Raw genomic sequence first — 19,437 nt, forward strand, 5'->3', positions numbered from 1 at the left:
AGTAATTTTAAACCAAGTGTCAAGTTCGCTCTGTCGATATGCATTTATTTAGTCGAAACTAATTCTTCTACGTTTATACAGCTCGCGATCGCCAAACAATAATAATTGGTGAGCGATTGTAGCTGTGTTATCACGCGGTATAGTGACCCTATTTTAAATGCATGGCCCGCACGGCGTCTTACCAGTTTTTTTTTATTGACATGCGGATATAAACCTGCAAGGTTTTATATATTTACTAAAGCTTCAGAATGTATCGAATTCAGGAATTTAGATGAACTCTTTCATTAGCCAAATGCACCCAAGAATAATTATTAAATTTTAGTGAACGTTCTCTTACGTAGATCGGTTATCTATTTATTTTAATTTAATAATATAAATAATCATCATTTTGGGCGTATGAAGTCTACTGCTAGCCATAGATAGATTTCCAATAAGAGCGTTTAGCGCCGTCTGTTCACTTTGTGGGTGGACGTTCATCGCTGTGCTTCCCAATCTGCACTCTCCACTCTAGAATATTTAGTTCCAAGCGACCATCTATTTTGAGTGTTATATGGTCGGTTACTTTCGTTCTACGACGAAACTTCTCAGAGGAATCCCGGCATAGCCAATCTCTATGGCTCGTTAAGCTACTGTGACCGTGCCAATGAGGATTAAATAATATGAATAATCAGAAAGCCAGAATTCTGTAGTGAATAATGTACCTAACTTCTATCTTTTAAATTTAAACTTTTAGCATAGCACTGCTTGTTCGACATTAATTTTGATTTTTTTGAGAAAATAAGAGATTGTCTCCGCTCTTTAGTGCTGCTATAACCGGAAGGTTTCATTCACCAGCGACACTGACTATTTGCATCTTTTGTTAATTAAACGCGTGGATGTTGCATACATTAAAGAGCTTAGCAGCTATATAGCTTTCAGGATATCATCAAAGGTACTACGACTTTGGTGAGGTAATACTGGCCTCTAACCTTTATCTCTTATATATTCTTAAAACTTTGTCGCGGTAATTCCTGTGGTAAAATACTTGACAGGGCGATTGAAGAAGAGTAAGAATCTGAATAGCTCTAGCCAGAGTTTATACACGGATAGACTGTGTATGATATTAAAATATGCTACCATATAATATCTCTAAATTATCATTAAATAAATTAAAGAAGTTCATCAAACAAAAACTTCTAATAAAATCCTTTAAAAGTGTGAAGGATTTTTAAGTGATAATGAAGCTTTACAAAGAACTGCTATACGTACTGTATTAAGCACTGTATGTAAGTACTGTATATGTATTAAGGATATATTAAAAGTGACTACAAAAACATATTTGTGTTTGCTATAGGGTCTTTGCAAGGAGCGTCTGAAACCCTCGTAGCCTTAAGTTAAAGGATATCATGATACGCATTTAATCTGATTCTAGTTGATATGAGATTGCGCTCTTCTGGCATTCTTTTGTATCTTATGTATCCTAGTGGCCACTGTAAATAATTTCATGGTTATTCAGATTCCACTTGCCAAAATCAATAAACAAAAAAAGTAAGAAGAATAATTCAAATTGTAAATAATAATTTTACTGATACCAACAGTGTGTTTATATTCGACAACATTAAGTGGTCATTCAAGATTTTTATAACAATAAGACGAGACGTATAAGCCATTCACCCGATGTTAAGTGATACTGAACATTCATCCCAGTGTACGTGCTACGTAGAATTTTATTATCTGTGCAACACTATATTTGCGCTCATTACAGAAATAAATGGTACAGCTCATTAACTAATTCAATAGCTGCAGCATCCTCAAACCCGTACACAATGCCTTATGTTCGTCATGAGATAAAATCAAAGAGTACGTTACCTAGACGCCACGTTTTTAGTTTAAAACAAACTTTAAATTATCCTTTTATCAATATTAATAAACCAACGTAAACATAAACACTCGTAAATTATATCACTATTAATTACACCATTGAAGAGCACAGATAAAAAATGTTTTCATTAAAAATATGCTATTAACAAATAAAGCAGCGAATTTATGAAATCTACGTTAATTAATCAGAATTAACAATAAATTCTTTGCCTACTACGTACACATATCTGTTTTAAATTTTAATCTTAATTAAATTTTTAAATATTACTGACTCAAACAAAGATCCTTAAATATTCTTATGTAACATTAGGCGATAAGCGACGTTGACCGCCAATTAGCAGACGTGAGGTGTAAAAATTAAAAAAGCGTGTAATTCTGATTTTTTAAATGTTTCAGAATTGCAAGGTATTTTGTTTATTTAGATAATATCGTAAGTAAACGATAGTGTAATAAGGTAGGGATAACTGCCCGTCGAAGTGTTTACGCGGTGTGGTCGGAACTGAGGTCTGCTGTACCCTTGACCGTCTCAGGTCTCAGTCGCCGCGCGGCTCTCTGCTGGCATCCTCGTGTCAACAATGAAAGCCTCTGGTCGAAAACAACTACTATAAAACAGTTTTACGTCCACCCTATCCTCAGTTCCGAACTATGCGCTGTCGGTGAAAGGACAAAAATATTTTTAAAAATATATTTGTGCTTTAATGTTATATTTTATTTAACGTGTTTGTGCTGTGATAGACAATATGAAATCGAAGAATATCGAAGTCGACATGCAGCCCGAGCTCCAGGACCTGCTGCAGAAACAGGCCAGTCTCCCACTGCTCGGTGAACGAAGAAAAAGCGGAAAATGTACGTGGAATATTTAAAAAATAACGCACAATAACATCAAACCACTAATGACACCTCAATACCAAATCCGTTTCGGTTATGTGATGAAGTAAAAATTAACATAACACTACATTAATATTTAAAACATCTTGTACGTACTTATATTCACAATTTATTTAAAAAGTTGCGATTTTGAAGCATAATTATTTATTCAATTTTTAAAAATTTCAGAATTTACAGACATAATATAAAAATGAGATCGGTGTAAATACACTTGTTACATACCTTCTTTCAATCAAGTGATATTTTAAAATAATCATATGAAATATAAATTTTTACCCGGATAATAATACCATTAAACTAAATGTAATTTCGGACTACGGGGTATTACAAATTCAAAACCACTAGTTAATATAAATCTGCTTTTAGCAGCCGCCCTGGAAGATTCTTTAGGTCGCCCTTGAATACCTTATATTAAGCTGGGAAACAAGCTTAATATAAGGTATTACAGAATAAGCGAAGCCGTATAATACAAGTAAAAATTCTAATGATAATAAATGAACAAACATGTCCGGCTTAATTTTTAACATTTTCAAATTCGTTGTTCTGCGGTACGTGTCAACCTTTGAATAATAATTATAGACATACCTGTTTTAGATTTGAGAATCTGATATACAAAAACTATTATATCAAACAAGCTTATTACAAAAGAATGTAGTAGTCGTGGTAAAACATCGGCATAGAATCGTGTTCAGTGTGTATCACGTCATACAACCAGTTTTAATAAAATAGTCCATAAAAAAACAGTCTTCCCCAAAATGTTAAATATTTAATCACCAATATCTGCGTCAATAGAATGTCCGAGTCTCTTAATAACGTTAGCTTATTCAATAAAATGAATATATAACGGCTTTATAAACACAACAGAACGCACGGTAGAGGTCAACCCCCTATAAAATATTAGATAATATGGTTTTAATGTTAAATAATATTTTTCTTCGACCATTGGGTAAGCGGCATTAAATATCGCCTAATATATATCACATTTTTCATTCGAAACTATAATGTATATGTGCTATAATGTTATATAGATATTTTTTATAAAATTACAATATCAAAAATGACTGCGCTCGGTTATATTTGTGGGGGTACCACAAGGCTGGTTTTTTGCATAAACCCTTTCTAAAGTACGTAGAAATATATCTGAAAAAACCCAGTGCGTAATTGTACCTTTAGTTGTATTTACTAAAACCCGTGATTTTAAATACGATTAAAAGAAGTGAAAATAAAGTTTAGCTTATTTATACTACCCTAAAATGCTTTTAGTTTAGTTACTATTATAACCATACAAATTAATCAACCGCACAAAGTTTTTTTTTACATAAATCAACTACTAGAATTTATATATATCAAATTGATTAGTTGCCAAAAAGAGAAGCTAAATAGTACCGAGAAACAATTGGAGGTAGAACTTGTATTGCAGGTTTTATCTTTGTTCGATAGAAATTTTTTAACAATATTGTGGCATTTCATTCATTATTATTTTAAAACGTTATTAGGAGATGAATATATTATAAGGAAGGAATTTTAAAAAGTGTAAAAAACAATAAGTTTGTTTCAATGTTCGACTCGAAACGAGGTCCGTACATTATAGATATATTTAATAAAAACGTCCGGTTATTTGAATGTCACATATTCCTGAACTTTAGGTTTTCATACGTCAAATCAAATGACCGTCGGACGTCTTTTAACTTTGCTTGAAGACCAATAAATTCAACAAATGAGATCCATGGCATTGTAAGAAAGTCACACTCTAGAAAGAGTAAATTATTATTGATGGTCACCCAAAGACGTACTTATTTGAAAATGACCTAGTCTTTTATAATCTTTGTTGAGAGTTCCTTAGGTCGCTGTACTTTTTTCCCAAAACTGATTAGGTAATATTAAAAAAGGGTTTTTTGAAAAATCAGAGAGAGATAGTAATGTGTCTACACTGTTTCCATTCCAAATGCAAATTCAACTCTACATTTTATATTTTAATGGACTAGACTTTTTAATTTACATAAAATAGATAAAAATTGTTACCAAGGATATTTCTTTGAACGATATCAATAACAACAGATGAAAAGTTGTGCAGGTGTAGATTATATTAGTGAACAACTTGTTGTTTCATGTTAATGAAATTTTAATAAAACATTGTTAATCATTAACACTTAATTAAATATTTGCCATCCACAAAGTATTCATAGTTTAGGCATACAGTATATTCTACAACAGTTTGAATAACTTTTCGTTTATTTGTCGAACACTTAGAGATTAGTTATTCATTCTATTTATTCTTTTACAAGGCATGTCAAGGATAGAAATACCTTGTATTAACTATAATAATTCATTCATTTATGTTTATAATATAAATGCTAAACTTTAAGTCTGTTATTTATTAATTTATTATCTTAAATACTACCCTAATAACTTACATTAAATATGTTAACGCTATAACTTAAAAAATGATACACATTTACATTAGCGCCACGGTCATTTACAGGCTAATTCTACATTCAGAAAAAATAGATAAAAAGTAGGTAATTCATTATTAATATAAACAAAAAAAGTAAATTATTCTCCTCCTCTTCCCGCTTCGTTCAATCACATGTTACAACTACAATAACAATATCATTTATAATGAAAGTAAAAACCAAACATATAATGAAGACTCCTGTTCAAATTCAGATAACTGTTCGATTACAACAATGTGATGATTGACAGGTAAAGTTTTAAAAGTTTATCAGATATTTGTAAGAAATTACAACATCATTGAACAGTGTTCCTTCCTCAAATCAACGCCTGTTAAAAAATGACAGAAATGTCTAACAATCTCGACCTATTACAATGTTAAAAACTACTATAGTTTATTATCTCGACATATAAGAAAGGGGGCAAGAGGCGAAGTCTCTGTAACCATGTGACTTGACTATACTTGCTCGCAGTCTGCGAGGTTTAGGCTAATTTTTGTATTATTTTTTGACTGTACAGTTCAACGTAGTTAATCTTATTATTGAATTGTGAGGATGGAAACGTAAAAACCTCAATGAGAAAATCAGTGACCGCCACCTCAAACGTAAATTTTACACTTGCGTGTTCAGTGCGCTGATCTGGTTTCGAGTAATCGTAATAGCAAAGCGAGCGTGCTAAATGATACCAAGATAACTGAATGATACCAAACTAACTTTAATAACTGATAGAGATGACGCAGTTTCTTCTAAATGAAAAATCTGACGAATTTTTACATCGTTGATGATTACTTATTATAATTTTTACAATATATTAATGGGATGTCAATGAAAATTATTCTACTGAAAAATTATAACTAGTCACCGCAAAGCCGCTCGAGTTTACATCTAAAGTAGATGCGTTTTCATTAAGTATTCCATGTAAGTATTTTTTGTTTGTTTGTTCCAATCATAATTGGAAACTCCATTTTCATTTTCCTCAACAAGAATCAGTGAGCTATATGGTAGGGTATACCATGCTTTTTCCGTGGAAGTAACCAAGCGTTTGTACAATGCTATAGAGATATTTTACAATATTACGAGTACATATTTTGTAAAGGCGAAACTATTTTGTATTGATATTTACATTTTTCGAGAAATAGTCATCAAGTTTTTTTTTACAAAAACGGCAATAATTATGTAAAAATTGTCGTACTAAAAAATACAGATAACTTTTTTTCATAAAAAAAATAGTAAGCAAATTACAAGTTAAGTTTCAACGTCATATTGAGTTTGTTGCGACTATTAAATGTTGTAAACATGTAAGAAGTGGCCGACGAGTATAAATATATTTGTTTCATTTCAATCATTAATCAAGGTTGCACAAACACTGCAACTCAATAAGATTGCATCGGTGTAAATTCACAGGGAATATTTTAGATTAGTGGTAACTGTAACAACAAAAATGCTTTATATTTATAGCAATCTATATGTATATACTTCGCAAATAATATAAGGATATACCCGAAAATACTGAATTAGCATAAATGAGATTGAAAATAAGTGCGTGACAAGTAAGTGCTTAATACATAACGATATAATACGATAAAAATTTGGTGACATAAAAATAACTAAAATATTTAATCAAGGTGCTAACCTAGGAATTATTTTCTATATTTGCTAATTATCATAAGTGTACTATTTGTTAACTCCACCTTTCAAAAAAATGTGTTTTTGTTTGTTAATAAACTGTAACAACCTATATATGTATTATGGTGCCCCGATTTGAGATCAATCTAAAGCGACGTATTATCTTATGATTTACGGCGAAAAAGTAGTGTTGGATCAACGTCAGATTTTGTATTAAGAAATCTAGCGTAATATCAATCCATTGAATGTGTGCTTCATTTGACGTAGAGTGTTTGCTCTAATTTTTTAATGAATCTTTTTCATAAATTACGTTAGCATTTGCCACAAAAGTCTTTCTACAAACTTTAAATTGTAATTATAGCTTTTATGCTGTTCGCTTTACTCGACGTGCATTTATCTATAAAAAAGGAACAATAGTTAAGCACTTTCAAGGTTGTTTAGTCATATGCTAATACTACGTCACGTGTAGTTCACGGTTTAAATCTTTAACTAAGTACTTTTGCGCAATGATGGATATGCGATCGTTTTTTTAGTATAAATTTTACATTATGTTATATAGTTTTAGGAAATTTTATATAGTAACATTTTATTAATTAAAAAGATTATTATCATTTTAACACCAGTAATAAGCACTCTTATTTAATTAAATATAGTCACTGCTACGGAAAATATTAGGCGGTTCGTTTTATTGTAATCGTACAAATATATACATCTAAGGTAAAATGTTTAATAATTATGAGATTTAGATATTTTAAAACATTAATTTAGTTTCTCTAAATTTGTCTTATCTTTTATTATAGTTTAAATATTTAAAAATCTATAACTTTATGTAAAAGTTAGTACCAAGATTAATAGTAGTTTCTTTAAAAATTAACAACAATGAATATTATTAACGATAATTATAAATGATTAAAATTTTTTATCAAAGCAAGAATTACTGGTGATAAAGTACAATGTGAATAAACACCGGAAGTTTACCTCTTAAGGTTAGTGAGCGAGATAATACACCTGTTCATTGAAATTGTATCATGAGACCAATCGTTTAGTGTTTAAGGCTTATTGGCTGAAGTTATCTATATCTGGATTTGACTCATTAACGATACGTTTTTATGCAATATGGTTCAATGTACCACAACTTTTGTTTGCACTCGTTCGAAACAGTTCAGCGTACGTATTATTTTAGCCTTCTACTTCCGGCTGTTGCTACATTTTTTCAAGGTTTTTCACTTAATAAATATGTTTAAGAGACCATCGAATAATATTTTTAATGACTCTTTTTGTTTGTTTTTCCATTCTCGTACAACATCAAATACACTTTTGTAATACAGCAAATTGCAATTTTAGGTTTATTTTGGTAATGATGGGTAAGACTGTCTTTACTCAAAGCAACTTCCCACAAACTAAATGTACAAAATAAACTTAATAAGTTCAATTATTGGAAATTAATTTTTGGTTTAGTTATTTATGATGTGATAATTTTAATATACTCAATCTAAATTATTGTAGTGGTACTTAAATATGCTTAAAATTATATGTATGTACAGTTCAAGTGTACGCGTATTATAATAAAATAGATTATTACGTTAACTAAATACGTAAAAGTCTCTAATAGCAAAATTATTTAATCAAGATTTAATGTAATTTGTTTTTAAACCATTATTGTACTATTTCTTGGTTATAATATTAGTACATATAGGCGTAATGAAACACTATATCCTTGTAGTAAATGTTCTTGAATATTGCAAACATACATTACATATAAAAAATTTCAGTAATAATATGTTTTATTTGCTTCTTTCTTTGTTACTTGCTTTAAAGTATGAAGATCAGGATTTTTTCTGTCGCTACCTAATCATCAATCGTTGACAAATTGTTGGCACGAAGAGAAAAACACATCAAACGTTTTATTAAACTATTTATGATATTAAAAAAGTATATATTAAAAATCAAAATATTATTTTTAAAATGGGCTGTTACAAGTACTTTTGAAACGTCAACCATAAAATGTCAGTATTGTCACTCCTACAAAATTTGGGCAGCAGAACGCAGTTCTGCAGCGAAAAGCCGGCGAAAAACTAAATAGAGATTGATAATTTCGCCTTCATTGTATTTTTAGCTTACCTTTACCTTGATTTTTAATAGATATTTAATATTTTTACTCATGAAAATCCATAATAAAGGACATGTTAAAGTTACTATTGCTTATTTTACCCCGCTTAGTAGTCAAAATTGTTGTTTTTAAATTAAATATGAATAGTAAATGCGTTTAAATTCTTATTTAATATGTATTATGAATGAGTTTCTAATGGAAAAATATAATAAGTAATAGTTAAGTGTTTGCTATTAGGTGCCAATGAATGGCAGCGATGTTGTTTAGGGATAGCCTTCTATTTCGGCTGCCACAGGAAGTCGTCTGGTGTAAATTGCTCATTCCATTGGTTGAGCTGTTTCATTAGCATTGAGAGAATTTAGAACTGAGAGGTTTTATCATTTCAGCCGTAGGACATCAACTGCTTGACATACGCCTTTCTCATATATGTAAATATATGAGAAAGGCGTATGTCTAGCAGTGAACCGGTTTGAATTTTCTTCCTACCCCCTTGACAAGATCGTCTGTCCACCTTGTTGGAGGATGTCCTTGGCTGTTGGTCTGGGGTCTCTACTCCAGAACCTCAAGGCTAAATTGAATAATAATAATGAGGATAAATTCAACAAAAAGTATTACTTGGTCTTAGAAATATTGTTAAGAGATTTTTTCAATTTATTCACTTGTGCAGAGATCATAAAGCGGGAAAAATGTAAATTTTCTTGTAATTTGTTAGATTCAAGTTTATAAAATTTGATTGTCACTCATACCTCATTTCTTGTGTCATTTTTGGAGAGAGAGCAAGACGAAAAATTTAAATGCCACCTCCACGCCAAAGCCACGCCATCGCCATGCTATCGTCACGCTCCTGCCGAACTACCTGTTCAAAGGCAGCGTGACAACTTAATTCTCTCGCAAATGAAAAAGAAATAGTTAATGGACTAGACTAAAAAGACAAGTTCGCAAGATAAATAAACGTTGGCGAAAATTTTTAATTCATAATTATTTAATGAATTTGATTTTTTAGTTGCATTAGATTGTTATACGAAGATGAAATAGAGTTAATTTAATAATCGCTTGTTTTGTTAAATGAAGTACTACATATTGGATATAGGAACACAGAGAGGTCTCTATGAGTTATAAGATAAGGTTTACTTTATAATAATCGATTTTTAGAAGTAGTGGTTACAAGTAAGAGTATAATTTGTGTGATTTACATGCGAACGCAATTTGCGTGCCTTTTTTCCTGGTCGACTGTTTAACATAAGATGCGATACCGATGGGAAATTCCCGTAAATAGCAGTATTTCTTTAACTCATTGAAGCATCTTATTATTATATAACACATTGTCAATGACTACCAATAGCAATGTTTTTGATTTTATTTTCGTACACAAATGTAGCATCTTACACATTTACTTACTTCAACTGCCGGTCCAAGTTTCTTATTATTCCTTGACAAATATTAATTTGTATATTCTAATTTTCTCTGATTAATGTAATATCTAATTAAGTAAATGATTATTTTTAAAATAGGAATGATAAACTTAAGCTCTAAGATTTTGCAAGAATTCATTTTATCCCATGCACAGCATACTAAATACTGTTTGGTTAAACATAAATTTTAATAAATTAATAGTATCTATGCACGTGTCTGTTTTAACTTTTTCCGGTAGGGGCAGTACTTTTGAAGGCTGTTTGTAGGATGGTCGCGTGGGATTCCCTATTTAATTTCCATTATGAAATGACTACGGTCGTCGATTATCCTTACACGTATCATGGGTTAGTATGAGTGTAAGAATAAATAAGAAATTTTTTTCAATTTATTTTGTGATGAAAATGTATTGTGAGTTTAGGTTTAGGGATACTTATTATTAAAATGGATTTTTTTTTCATTACAGGTAAAATCTTCTATTGTGGTTATTTAATTGACAGATTCTTTTATAAAAGTTGATATTCACCTTCTTTGACTATATTTATCAAAGAACCAAGGAGTACGTTTAAAGGAACATCAGATACTGCTGTATACAAGAAAATTGAATAAAGTTTACTTAGAACAATAGTATAATAGTATATACTTTTATAATCGATTACGTATCAACGTTTGACACATTGTTATTTTGTGAACTACTGTTATGTTATTTTTCGAGTTCACACAATGCAGATGTGAAAAATTCCGTCAATAATTTCTCTATACAAATATTGTGGATCTTGAATTAAGTCTTTTAAGTATTTTCTATTTCAACACTGTTTGTTACAATTTTTTTGAACAGATTGCATTCAACGATAAAAAAGTTTTATTATAAGGTTTTATATTTATAACTTTGTTAAGATCTTCAGAAGACTGCATAAAGGTCGCTTCTAACCAGTCCTATAGGAAATCTATGAAGGAAGCACACGATCAGCAGTAGAAGTCCTGCGGCTGAAATTATGACAATGATAGTAAAATTATGGTTGGTAGACGTTTAAAGCAAAATTTCTACTTATAAGGCTCCTTACCATGTTAATCTATATGTTTTTGTGCAAAGTATAATAAATTCGGTTGAGAAAAATAACCAATATAGATTGTTTTCTTTAGACTTCTCACAAAATTTTAAAAGAAATACATTTTTTAATTTTTCCTTCCAGTTTAATAATAAACTTTTTTTAAATCAAATTGAATTTCTTTACCGTGGATATCATTCAGGCTATATAGATAGATTATAATTAGATCGTTAGAAGCTATAATGAGAATTAGGATGCTTTCAGTAAGCTCGTGCGGCACTCGTATTTCAAGTTGTTGAGTATTCAAACTTCTCCAAATATGTAATGTTTTTATACTTGACAAGCTTTATCCTAGTCCTTCGTCATTATATATTCATGCATACCAAGACAAACCGATTAGATCAATTTTGATACCAGATTATTTAAATAAGGTTAGTACTTCAAACGTTACAAATTTGGCGTTTGATGTCTGAACTTTTTTGGTATAAAGTTTTAAAACCTTATGAATTTCTTCACTACATTTATTTATTTTGGCAACAGTTATAAATGGCGGGTCACTGTTAGCACTCCAAATTTTTCATTACCATTATATAGATAAAATTTTTTTCGTTTTAAAATAATATACTTGTAGCAGCCAGATACTAAACGTAACGTACGTACTTTAAAGCACTTTTTTATTTTAAAAATTATAAAACACTTTTCAGCTAATTATTTCAATTCAAAATGATGTAAATGTTAGTTTCATGATTGATAAAATCTCATATTGCAGCAATAGACAGGAAATAGGTAATACTTGAAGGTTGTCATTATAAATACCTCACGTTTACTATTAGATATCAGTTGTATTAACATTGTATTTAAGTCAAAGCGTTTGACCTTTTAAACGCAGTTTTATTATTTTAATATTGGCTTTATGTCAGAATAAACGACCAAAAAACGGCATTAATATACGTACGAAATTTATAAATTATTCTTTGTTACATATTTATTATACTTTTTAACATCCATGAATCAAGTATTCAGAATAATCATATACTGATTCGAGAACAAATTGTATTTATTATCATTTCAAAGAATTTAATAAAAATGCTTTATTAATAAAAACAAGAACTTATAATTAAGTTGATATTAAATAATGCGTCCAAATCAAAAAGTAAAACTTAAATGTATTGGTCTAGATTAAAAACTCATAATGAAGCCTTGAACAATACAAATTTGTTTTTTGATATAAGTTTATGGAAATATTTTATAATTTAAGCATAAACTATTCCGTAACATTTGCACTCCAAGAAGGTTTTTTTAATAGTCAAATGCATTTTAAAGAACTAATTTGGGTGCGATTTGCAGGCTAGCGAACATTTTGTGTGAATAATACGATTTCGCTGCTGTCTACAAACGATGAAACAAAATCAAACACTTTGGGTCACCATAGTGCAATATAGCCCGTGCTTTAGGAGGAATCTGTGTTCTAAAAATTGGAACATAACAAAGCTATTAAGCAAGGCAACAACAATTACCTGATGTGTTTTTATTTTAATCAAAGCTTTAAAATAAGTACTCGTTTTTATTTTGAGTTACATAAAACCTTGACGTTACAGCAAATAATTATTATCATACTGCGAATATAAATGTAAATAATTAATAGTCGGTTACAGTCATCATAAATCATTAAAACTAAAGGACAGGTCCGACGAAGAACGTCAAAGTTGTTATAGAAGTCAAGGGCCGTTGTGTTGAATTGCGATTTTGTTCATATATTGTGAACTAAAGCTGTCGCAGATGGACATTTACAAATGACGAATCCTGAATCAATTAAAAATATAGAATTACACAATTAAAAGATGAAATAAAGTTAAGTTCTAAAATACAAAAAATATTTATTAATAATCTATAATATACTTATGATTTTCAATAAAAGAGACTTTTTGCTATATTTAAAAGTATCCACTAAACCTGTTTCCCACGTATTATCGTTTGTTTAAATTGAATTTCAATGTGAATGTTTTCGTACCAAACTTAAAAATCAATCTCAGTTTTTTTCATTTTCCTTAAGCACATTTTCGTAAATGCTTATCAACCACACCAGTAAATTAACATTTGATGACTTTGATAATTTAGAATAAACGTGCTCAACTATTAATATCAATGATATGATCGCATTTGCATAGAATTAAAATGTTATAGAGTAATATTAGTTAGAACTTTGTTAAATTAAATCTTTATTAGACGTCACTGCTGCATGCCTATAGACTTCTAATATTATGAGTTAGAAGCAGCCTGTATCCAGCATTTTCCGACGACTTTTACAAGGTCGTACCACGCCGAGGGTTGCCGATCTATACTTTTCGCTCCAGAATCTTAATGCCCCATCAGTAATCTGTTCTGCGCCCTTTGTAGCCCGACCACTGCTATTTTAACTTGCTTCCAGATACTATCTAACCTTACGGTAATAGTATGTCCTGTATGAATGTAGGAACAATATAATGATAAGGCATAGTTAAATATGATAATTTTTCAGTTAGGTAGGTAAATTACATCAACGCGTGTCTGCATGCACGAGTTTAACAAATTGATGATAGCGTACGGATTATAGCATTTAGCTAAAACTGTCACGATCTCATGAATATTTAGAAGCTAGTACCAAACGCTTGCTTTTTAAGGAAAATGTTTTTTTTTTTGTTAATTGAAGATAACTTTTATATTCGAATATATTTAATTTTCAGTATCAACAATTGAGTGTTACCTTATGAAATTAAATCAAATTATTTATTGCATTTTGTAATATTTATCGAATTTCTGCTTACTTTTGCTGATGCAGCAGTATTCAATTTCATTTAAAAGTTATGCTCTTGCAAATTCTTTTAAATTTATTTTGTAAAATTTTCCTCGTGCGATCGATTATTTAAACTACACATGGGTGTAAAGATATGCCATAAGTTAAACAATTCAAGTGAGTTAAAAATATATTTTAAAAGTTTATTGAACGAGCAGTGGTAGCCCAGTGGTAGATGACTGAGACTTGCGATAGTAGGTTTATTTACGGGTTTATTTTTCGGGATACAATGTTATATAATTCACACCTTGTGCATTAATTATATAGGATTGTAACTGCTCACAAACAAGTTTTCTGAAAAATTAACAGCAGCGTGCCCGGGATGCAATAATGTCACATTGTGATTGCCAACCCGCCTGCCAAACGAGACGATTATGTATATATCTTTAGGAGAGGACTACGCCTTGTAAAGCGCGTCTCGAGTCGTTTGAGTTGAAACGACGAAAGTTTATTTGTGATGTTTTCGCAACGTGCGGTTAATGGTTATTTTAATGCTTCTTTGAGAATATAACATAGTGACTTTTAGGTTTCCGACAAATAAAATCGTGGAACTTTATAGTTTTAAAATAAGAACTAATAGATACTAGAGATGAAAAGAACAAAAAGTTATGTGTACATTTAAACTTTTTTACCAGTGGGTAATGAATTAAAACCACTTGCTTGTACAGGGGCTTTGCAGCCGTTGAGCGTGGTTTTCCCCACGTTCTACAAGGCAACAAGTTTACTTCACATAAGCTCTGTGGAATACAGGTTGGGACACCGAACTGGAATCTCCATCACGATATATTTAACTCTTTCTATTAATAATTATATGATGTCTACATGAAAGTTGTCGAAAAAAATTGTACTAAGATAAAATCATAACGTCCTCTTGAAGAAGTTACTCGAACGTATCGAAAAATAAACCTCTATGTCGTCCTAAGACCCGAACCAGATATGACAGCTTCAAAAGAATTGCTTTGTAGATCTTTTGTACACTTATCCTCATTCATGATTGTTAGGCAAACACTTTGCTTATTACCTTTTCTTTCTCCATTCCAAGTACTTAATTTGCGTTTTGGTTGACAGCTGAAAAGCTCTACAGACTATTTATCGACTGTATGTCCCTCTAGGTGAACATCAATTGATATTTAGCTGTCAAGCCATTATATTTTGTACCTCTGCTCGTTTATTTATAATCAATATTTTTTATTTCCGCTGTGCTTTACATTTGCTGGATCTTTCAAGCTAAACGCTGATGCAGAAATGATGAAGCATTACAAAACACTTTACTACTTTTTGCCCCAGAGTTAAAATTATAAAAAGTTAGTAGCCCTGTGGTTGGTGCCAGCCAGGTGGTTTTTAGGCATTAGGAGAATTTTGTCTACTTATGTCTTTGGATATATATTTAAAAACTTTGATCAAAATATGAAAAAGAAAAATTTTGGTTAATAATTCATATAATAAATAATGTTTGGGATACAATGTTTATAAAAGCGATTTAGTGTTGCACCCGAGTGTATATTACATATATTCCATTATCATTCTTCATCCCATCAAAGCATTAAAAAGCTGAAAACTATATAATATATGTTCTTACTAATTATGTACCTAATTAAAACACCTTGAGAACAAATTAAATGTAATAATTATTGCAAAACATTAAAACATGAACTGCTTTTAACGCAATTAATAAAAACGAAAATATGTGTAAAACTAAGGTGTCAAGGAACCATTATAATTTTTATTATTATATTTCGTACATTAATCTTGTTAATTAAGCTTACGAATGTGTATACATAATTGTACAGCAATCCTCTCAAAACTCGAGCTCAACAAAATGTTTATGCCCACAGTGAATGAAAGCGCAAGTCGAACGGGTAGTGGTTACGGCTAACTGAATTTGACCGTGAAGTTGTGGGCCATTATACATTATTGCTACGTTGCTTTACAGTTCTTTGTTGTTTCTTATATTAATTAAACAATTAATAATTTGATAAGCTTGTTTAATATTAGATATTAATCTTAGAATATAACATAATTGGTAGTATTTCATACTAACGATGTTCTTGGATTTATTCCAATCAATGTTGATTTATCTTCAATCATTCGCATTCTGCTAGAGATAATAAAAAAACTGTAAGATTACGTCTTGTATTCTTTAAAAATCTAGCAGAATGAGTTATTCACCAATATTTCTTAAAATGAAAATTCGTTACTGAAGGCTAGAAATATTCAAATAGTCTTTTAATCTTTTTTCCGGCATCAAAACCACATCCGCGCACAAAATATTTAATTTTGAAGGGCAAGCCCCGACTAAATCATTCAGTATAAATACGTTGTATTACTCGTGTAAATAATAAATGTATGTAGGCTATGCCTGCTGACTTATTATTATAACACATATTTTTTTAGTTATTATCTATGTTATTTTGTTACATTTCCTTTTTGATTTGTTACATAGAGTTTTGGTGTACGATAACGTATAAATAAATAAAAAATATTGAATTATAACATCTAAATGAGAATGATGATAATCGTTGGAGAGAAGAATCATTGCTGAATTTTTTTTTTATTATTGTCAGCATCTTCTTAATCTACTTCATGGAAGGAGGCTAATTAACTACGTTCGTTCTTAACTTTCTTTGAACGTTTATAAGGACACCCTTCAAGACCATGACTCCGTGACGCAGTAATTACTTCCACGTGGCGAAAACAAAAAATAACTTTAAGAAATTTTAAGTACTTATCTAATATTTAAAAAAAGTATATTTTTTAGTAATAAGTCTACTTCATTCTGCGCCTGATCTGTTTTCAATATCACTGTGATTACTTAACGATAGATGTTGTATGTAATTATTTATAGAAAAGGACACCTGATTAATTAGGTATTTAATTAGTGCCATCCTGTACAAAACTCTCTTGCCTATTTCAATGCTATTTTCACGTTATTTATCGTCAATTAGACATGTGCTTCACCGATTCATAGATCTGTCAACGAATAAACCTTACGAAATATTATTTTCGGTTTTCCGCATGCTACCACTGCGACAATTATAATTTGACAACAAAATGGCACTTTAGACTACGTAAGAATTTCACAATTGTTCTTTATCCTTGAGAACAAACGGCAAGTCTTGTTCATTGTCATAATATATTCTATATTAAGAATTAAAACTAATATACAACACTCAAAATCAAACATCTGGTGTTACCTTGATGAGTTTGTTTAATTACCACGGTCAAAGAGTATTACTATTAATAAGAGTTTTTTGAACATTTTTCAAAATTTGTCCTTCTCATTTTTAATTTATACTTCTAAATACATTTTCACAAGGCTTAAAATTATTTAATTTGTATTAAATATTCATTAGTACTATTATTATAATTTAGCTATAAATTTTCCGTAACATCCAAATAACAAACTTGAAAGCTTTTTTGAAAAGAATGATTTTCACAATATATAATTGAACATTAATCGAAAACTTATACCCAATTCTAATTAAATATACTTACTGCATTACTATTCCAATTAAACATAAACGTTATGACGTTTTTGAGGTATTATATAAGTAAACTTTATGTTTGCTCTTTTCGTTAACAGTTAACATCATAGGTCTAACTTATACAGTTTTAAGCTGTACCTCGCTCGCTTAGCGTGATTTGCATTGCCTTTTGTGATTGTAATTTCATACACAAAATCTGTTCCTAGTAATTTTAAGAAGCCAAAAAATTTATATTCTGGCCACTTTATATACCCTTAAGAACTGTAGTTTTGAAATAAGTATTTTTACACCTTTTCAACACCCTTATATATCTAAATGTATGAAATACACACACACACACACGAACAGGCGCGCGCGCACGCACACACGCACACACGTACACACGCACACACGCACACACGCACACGCAGGCACACACACACGCACACGCACGCACACACACACACACACACACAAATGTATATAAATGTGTGTGTATGAAAAAAATGCCATCAATATGCCTCTAAACACCATACTGGACCGACTTTATGTTTGAGAAAAGACAGTGGGGACAGACAAGCGACTTTTTGGTTTAATATTTTTACAGCTTATATTTTTTTTATTTTTGAAGATGTATGATAGCACATATTAACAAGACATTGATAGGAAAAGCTGACCCACGTTGGTGTAAAATTGTCTCATGTGGCAAACAATATATTGAAATTAATTATTATTTACTATTATTAAATAAGATATATATCCACCCCTTTACAGCTCTTAAAATTAATCATTGCCTGTATATACATTTACATAGACTAGATGGAAAAAGTAGTAATTAAAAATTAGTCGCATAACGTCGTCAAAGGAACCCTAGACTTTTAGCAACTGAAGCAGCCCGTCGCCCTGGCAACAAGGTTGCTTATTGACCGTAAACACCCGCGCGAGCATGCGGCCAGCCGAGCGCAGTCAATGTCACGCGTGCGCCGCAACACTAAGAAGTGTGTTGTGCAATGGTTACATGAGATTAGACCACAGTTGGTTTTAAGCACGTGTTGTTATTCAACACATTTACCACAGTTAATAAAGAATCTGTGTCCGTGAGCGGTGCCACTGCGTCATGCATCTTGGCATTGAATTAATGCATGAATGTTTTCATTCATTAAGGATTTCGTCTACAAGTTGATATAAGTAGTTCGTAACATCGAGAATTAAATATGTTATGTATGTTTTATTAATAACTTCCTCATTAATTTATCCATGATATTATTAAAATTAAATATTTGTAGACCAGAGAGATCAATTATAACATTACATGTATTATAGGTAACTAGTTAAGAGAACTACAATAGACTAACTTACTTAATTGCTACTAAACTTACATAATTTTTTTATTGACGAGTAGTTTTCATTTTTGCGTTTATAGCTTCAGTAGTGATTGGAAGCAAGAGTCCCTGTAACCTGAAACGCTTTTAAAATTTCGATTCGTGGTTGTACAAAATGGTCGACTTCCATTTGATCGGTTATTATGTCTATCGGATTATCGGAGAATTTTTAACCATCACTTCGGAAAGTGCCGAGAAAGGTTGCGAAAGGAACTTCAAAATCACTTCTTTCATTAAGGCCTCTTACGTGGCGGTATCAAATTTGATTGACTTCCAAGCTGTTTAATTATTTCAATTGCTGTGGTCTCCGGAGGATGCGACGCTTGAATTTTCCCAACGGATTTGTTCATGCAAAACGCTTATAC

At 30.7% G+C, this 19,437-nt stretch overlaps 1 protein-coding gene across 1 annotated transcript in view; it reads left to right on the forward strand.

Annotated features, from left to right (window-relative positions):
* The first annotated feature begins 2,329 nt into the window (after positions 1–2,329).
* Positions 2,330–19,437, forward strand: part of LOC137933745 (organic cation transporter protein-like) — a 64,908-nt gene continuing 47,800 nt past the window's right edge. Inside the window, exon 1 of the mRNA XM_068777774.1 lies at positions 2,330–2,706. Coding sequence (XP_068633875.1) covers positions 2,601–2,706 — 106 coding nt within the window. The 5' untranslated portion in view covers positions 2,330–2,600. The remainder of the gene's footprint in view (positions 2,707–19,437) is intronic.

This window comes from Battus philenor, unplaced genomic scaffold, assembly GCF_028537555.1.
Source record: "Battus philenor isolate CCGP_79_NKW_IND1 unplaced genomic scaffold, ilBatPhil1.0.hap1 SCAF_14, whole genome shotgun sequence".
Classification (NCBI taxonomy): Eukaryota; Metazoa; Arthropoda; class Insecta; order Lepidoptera; family Papilionidae; genus Battus; species Battus philenor.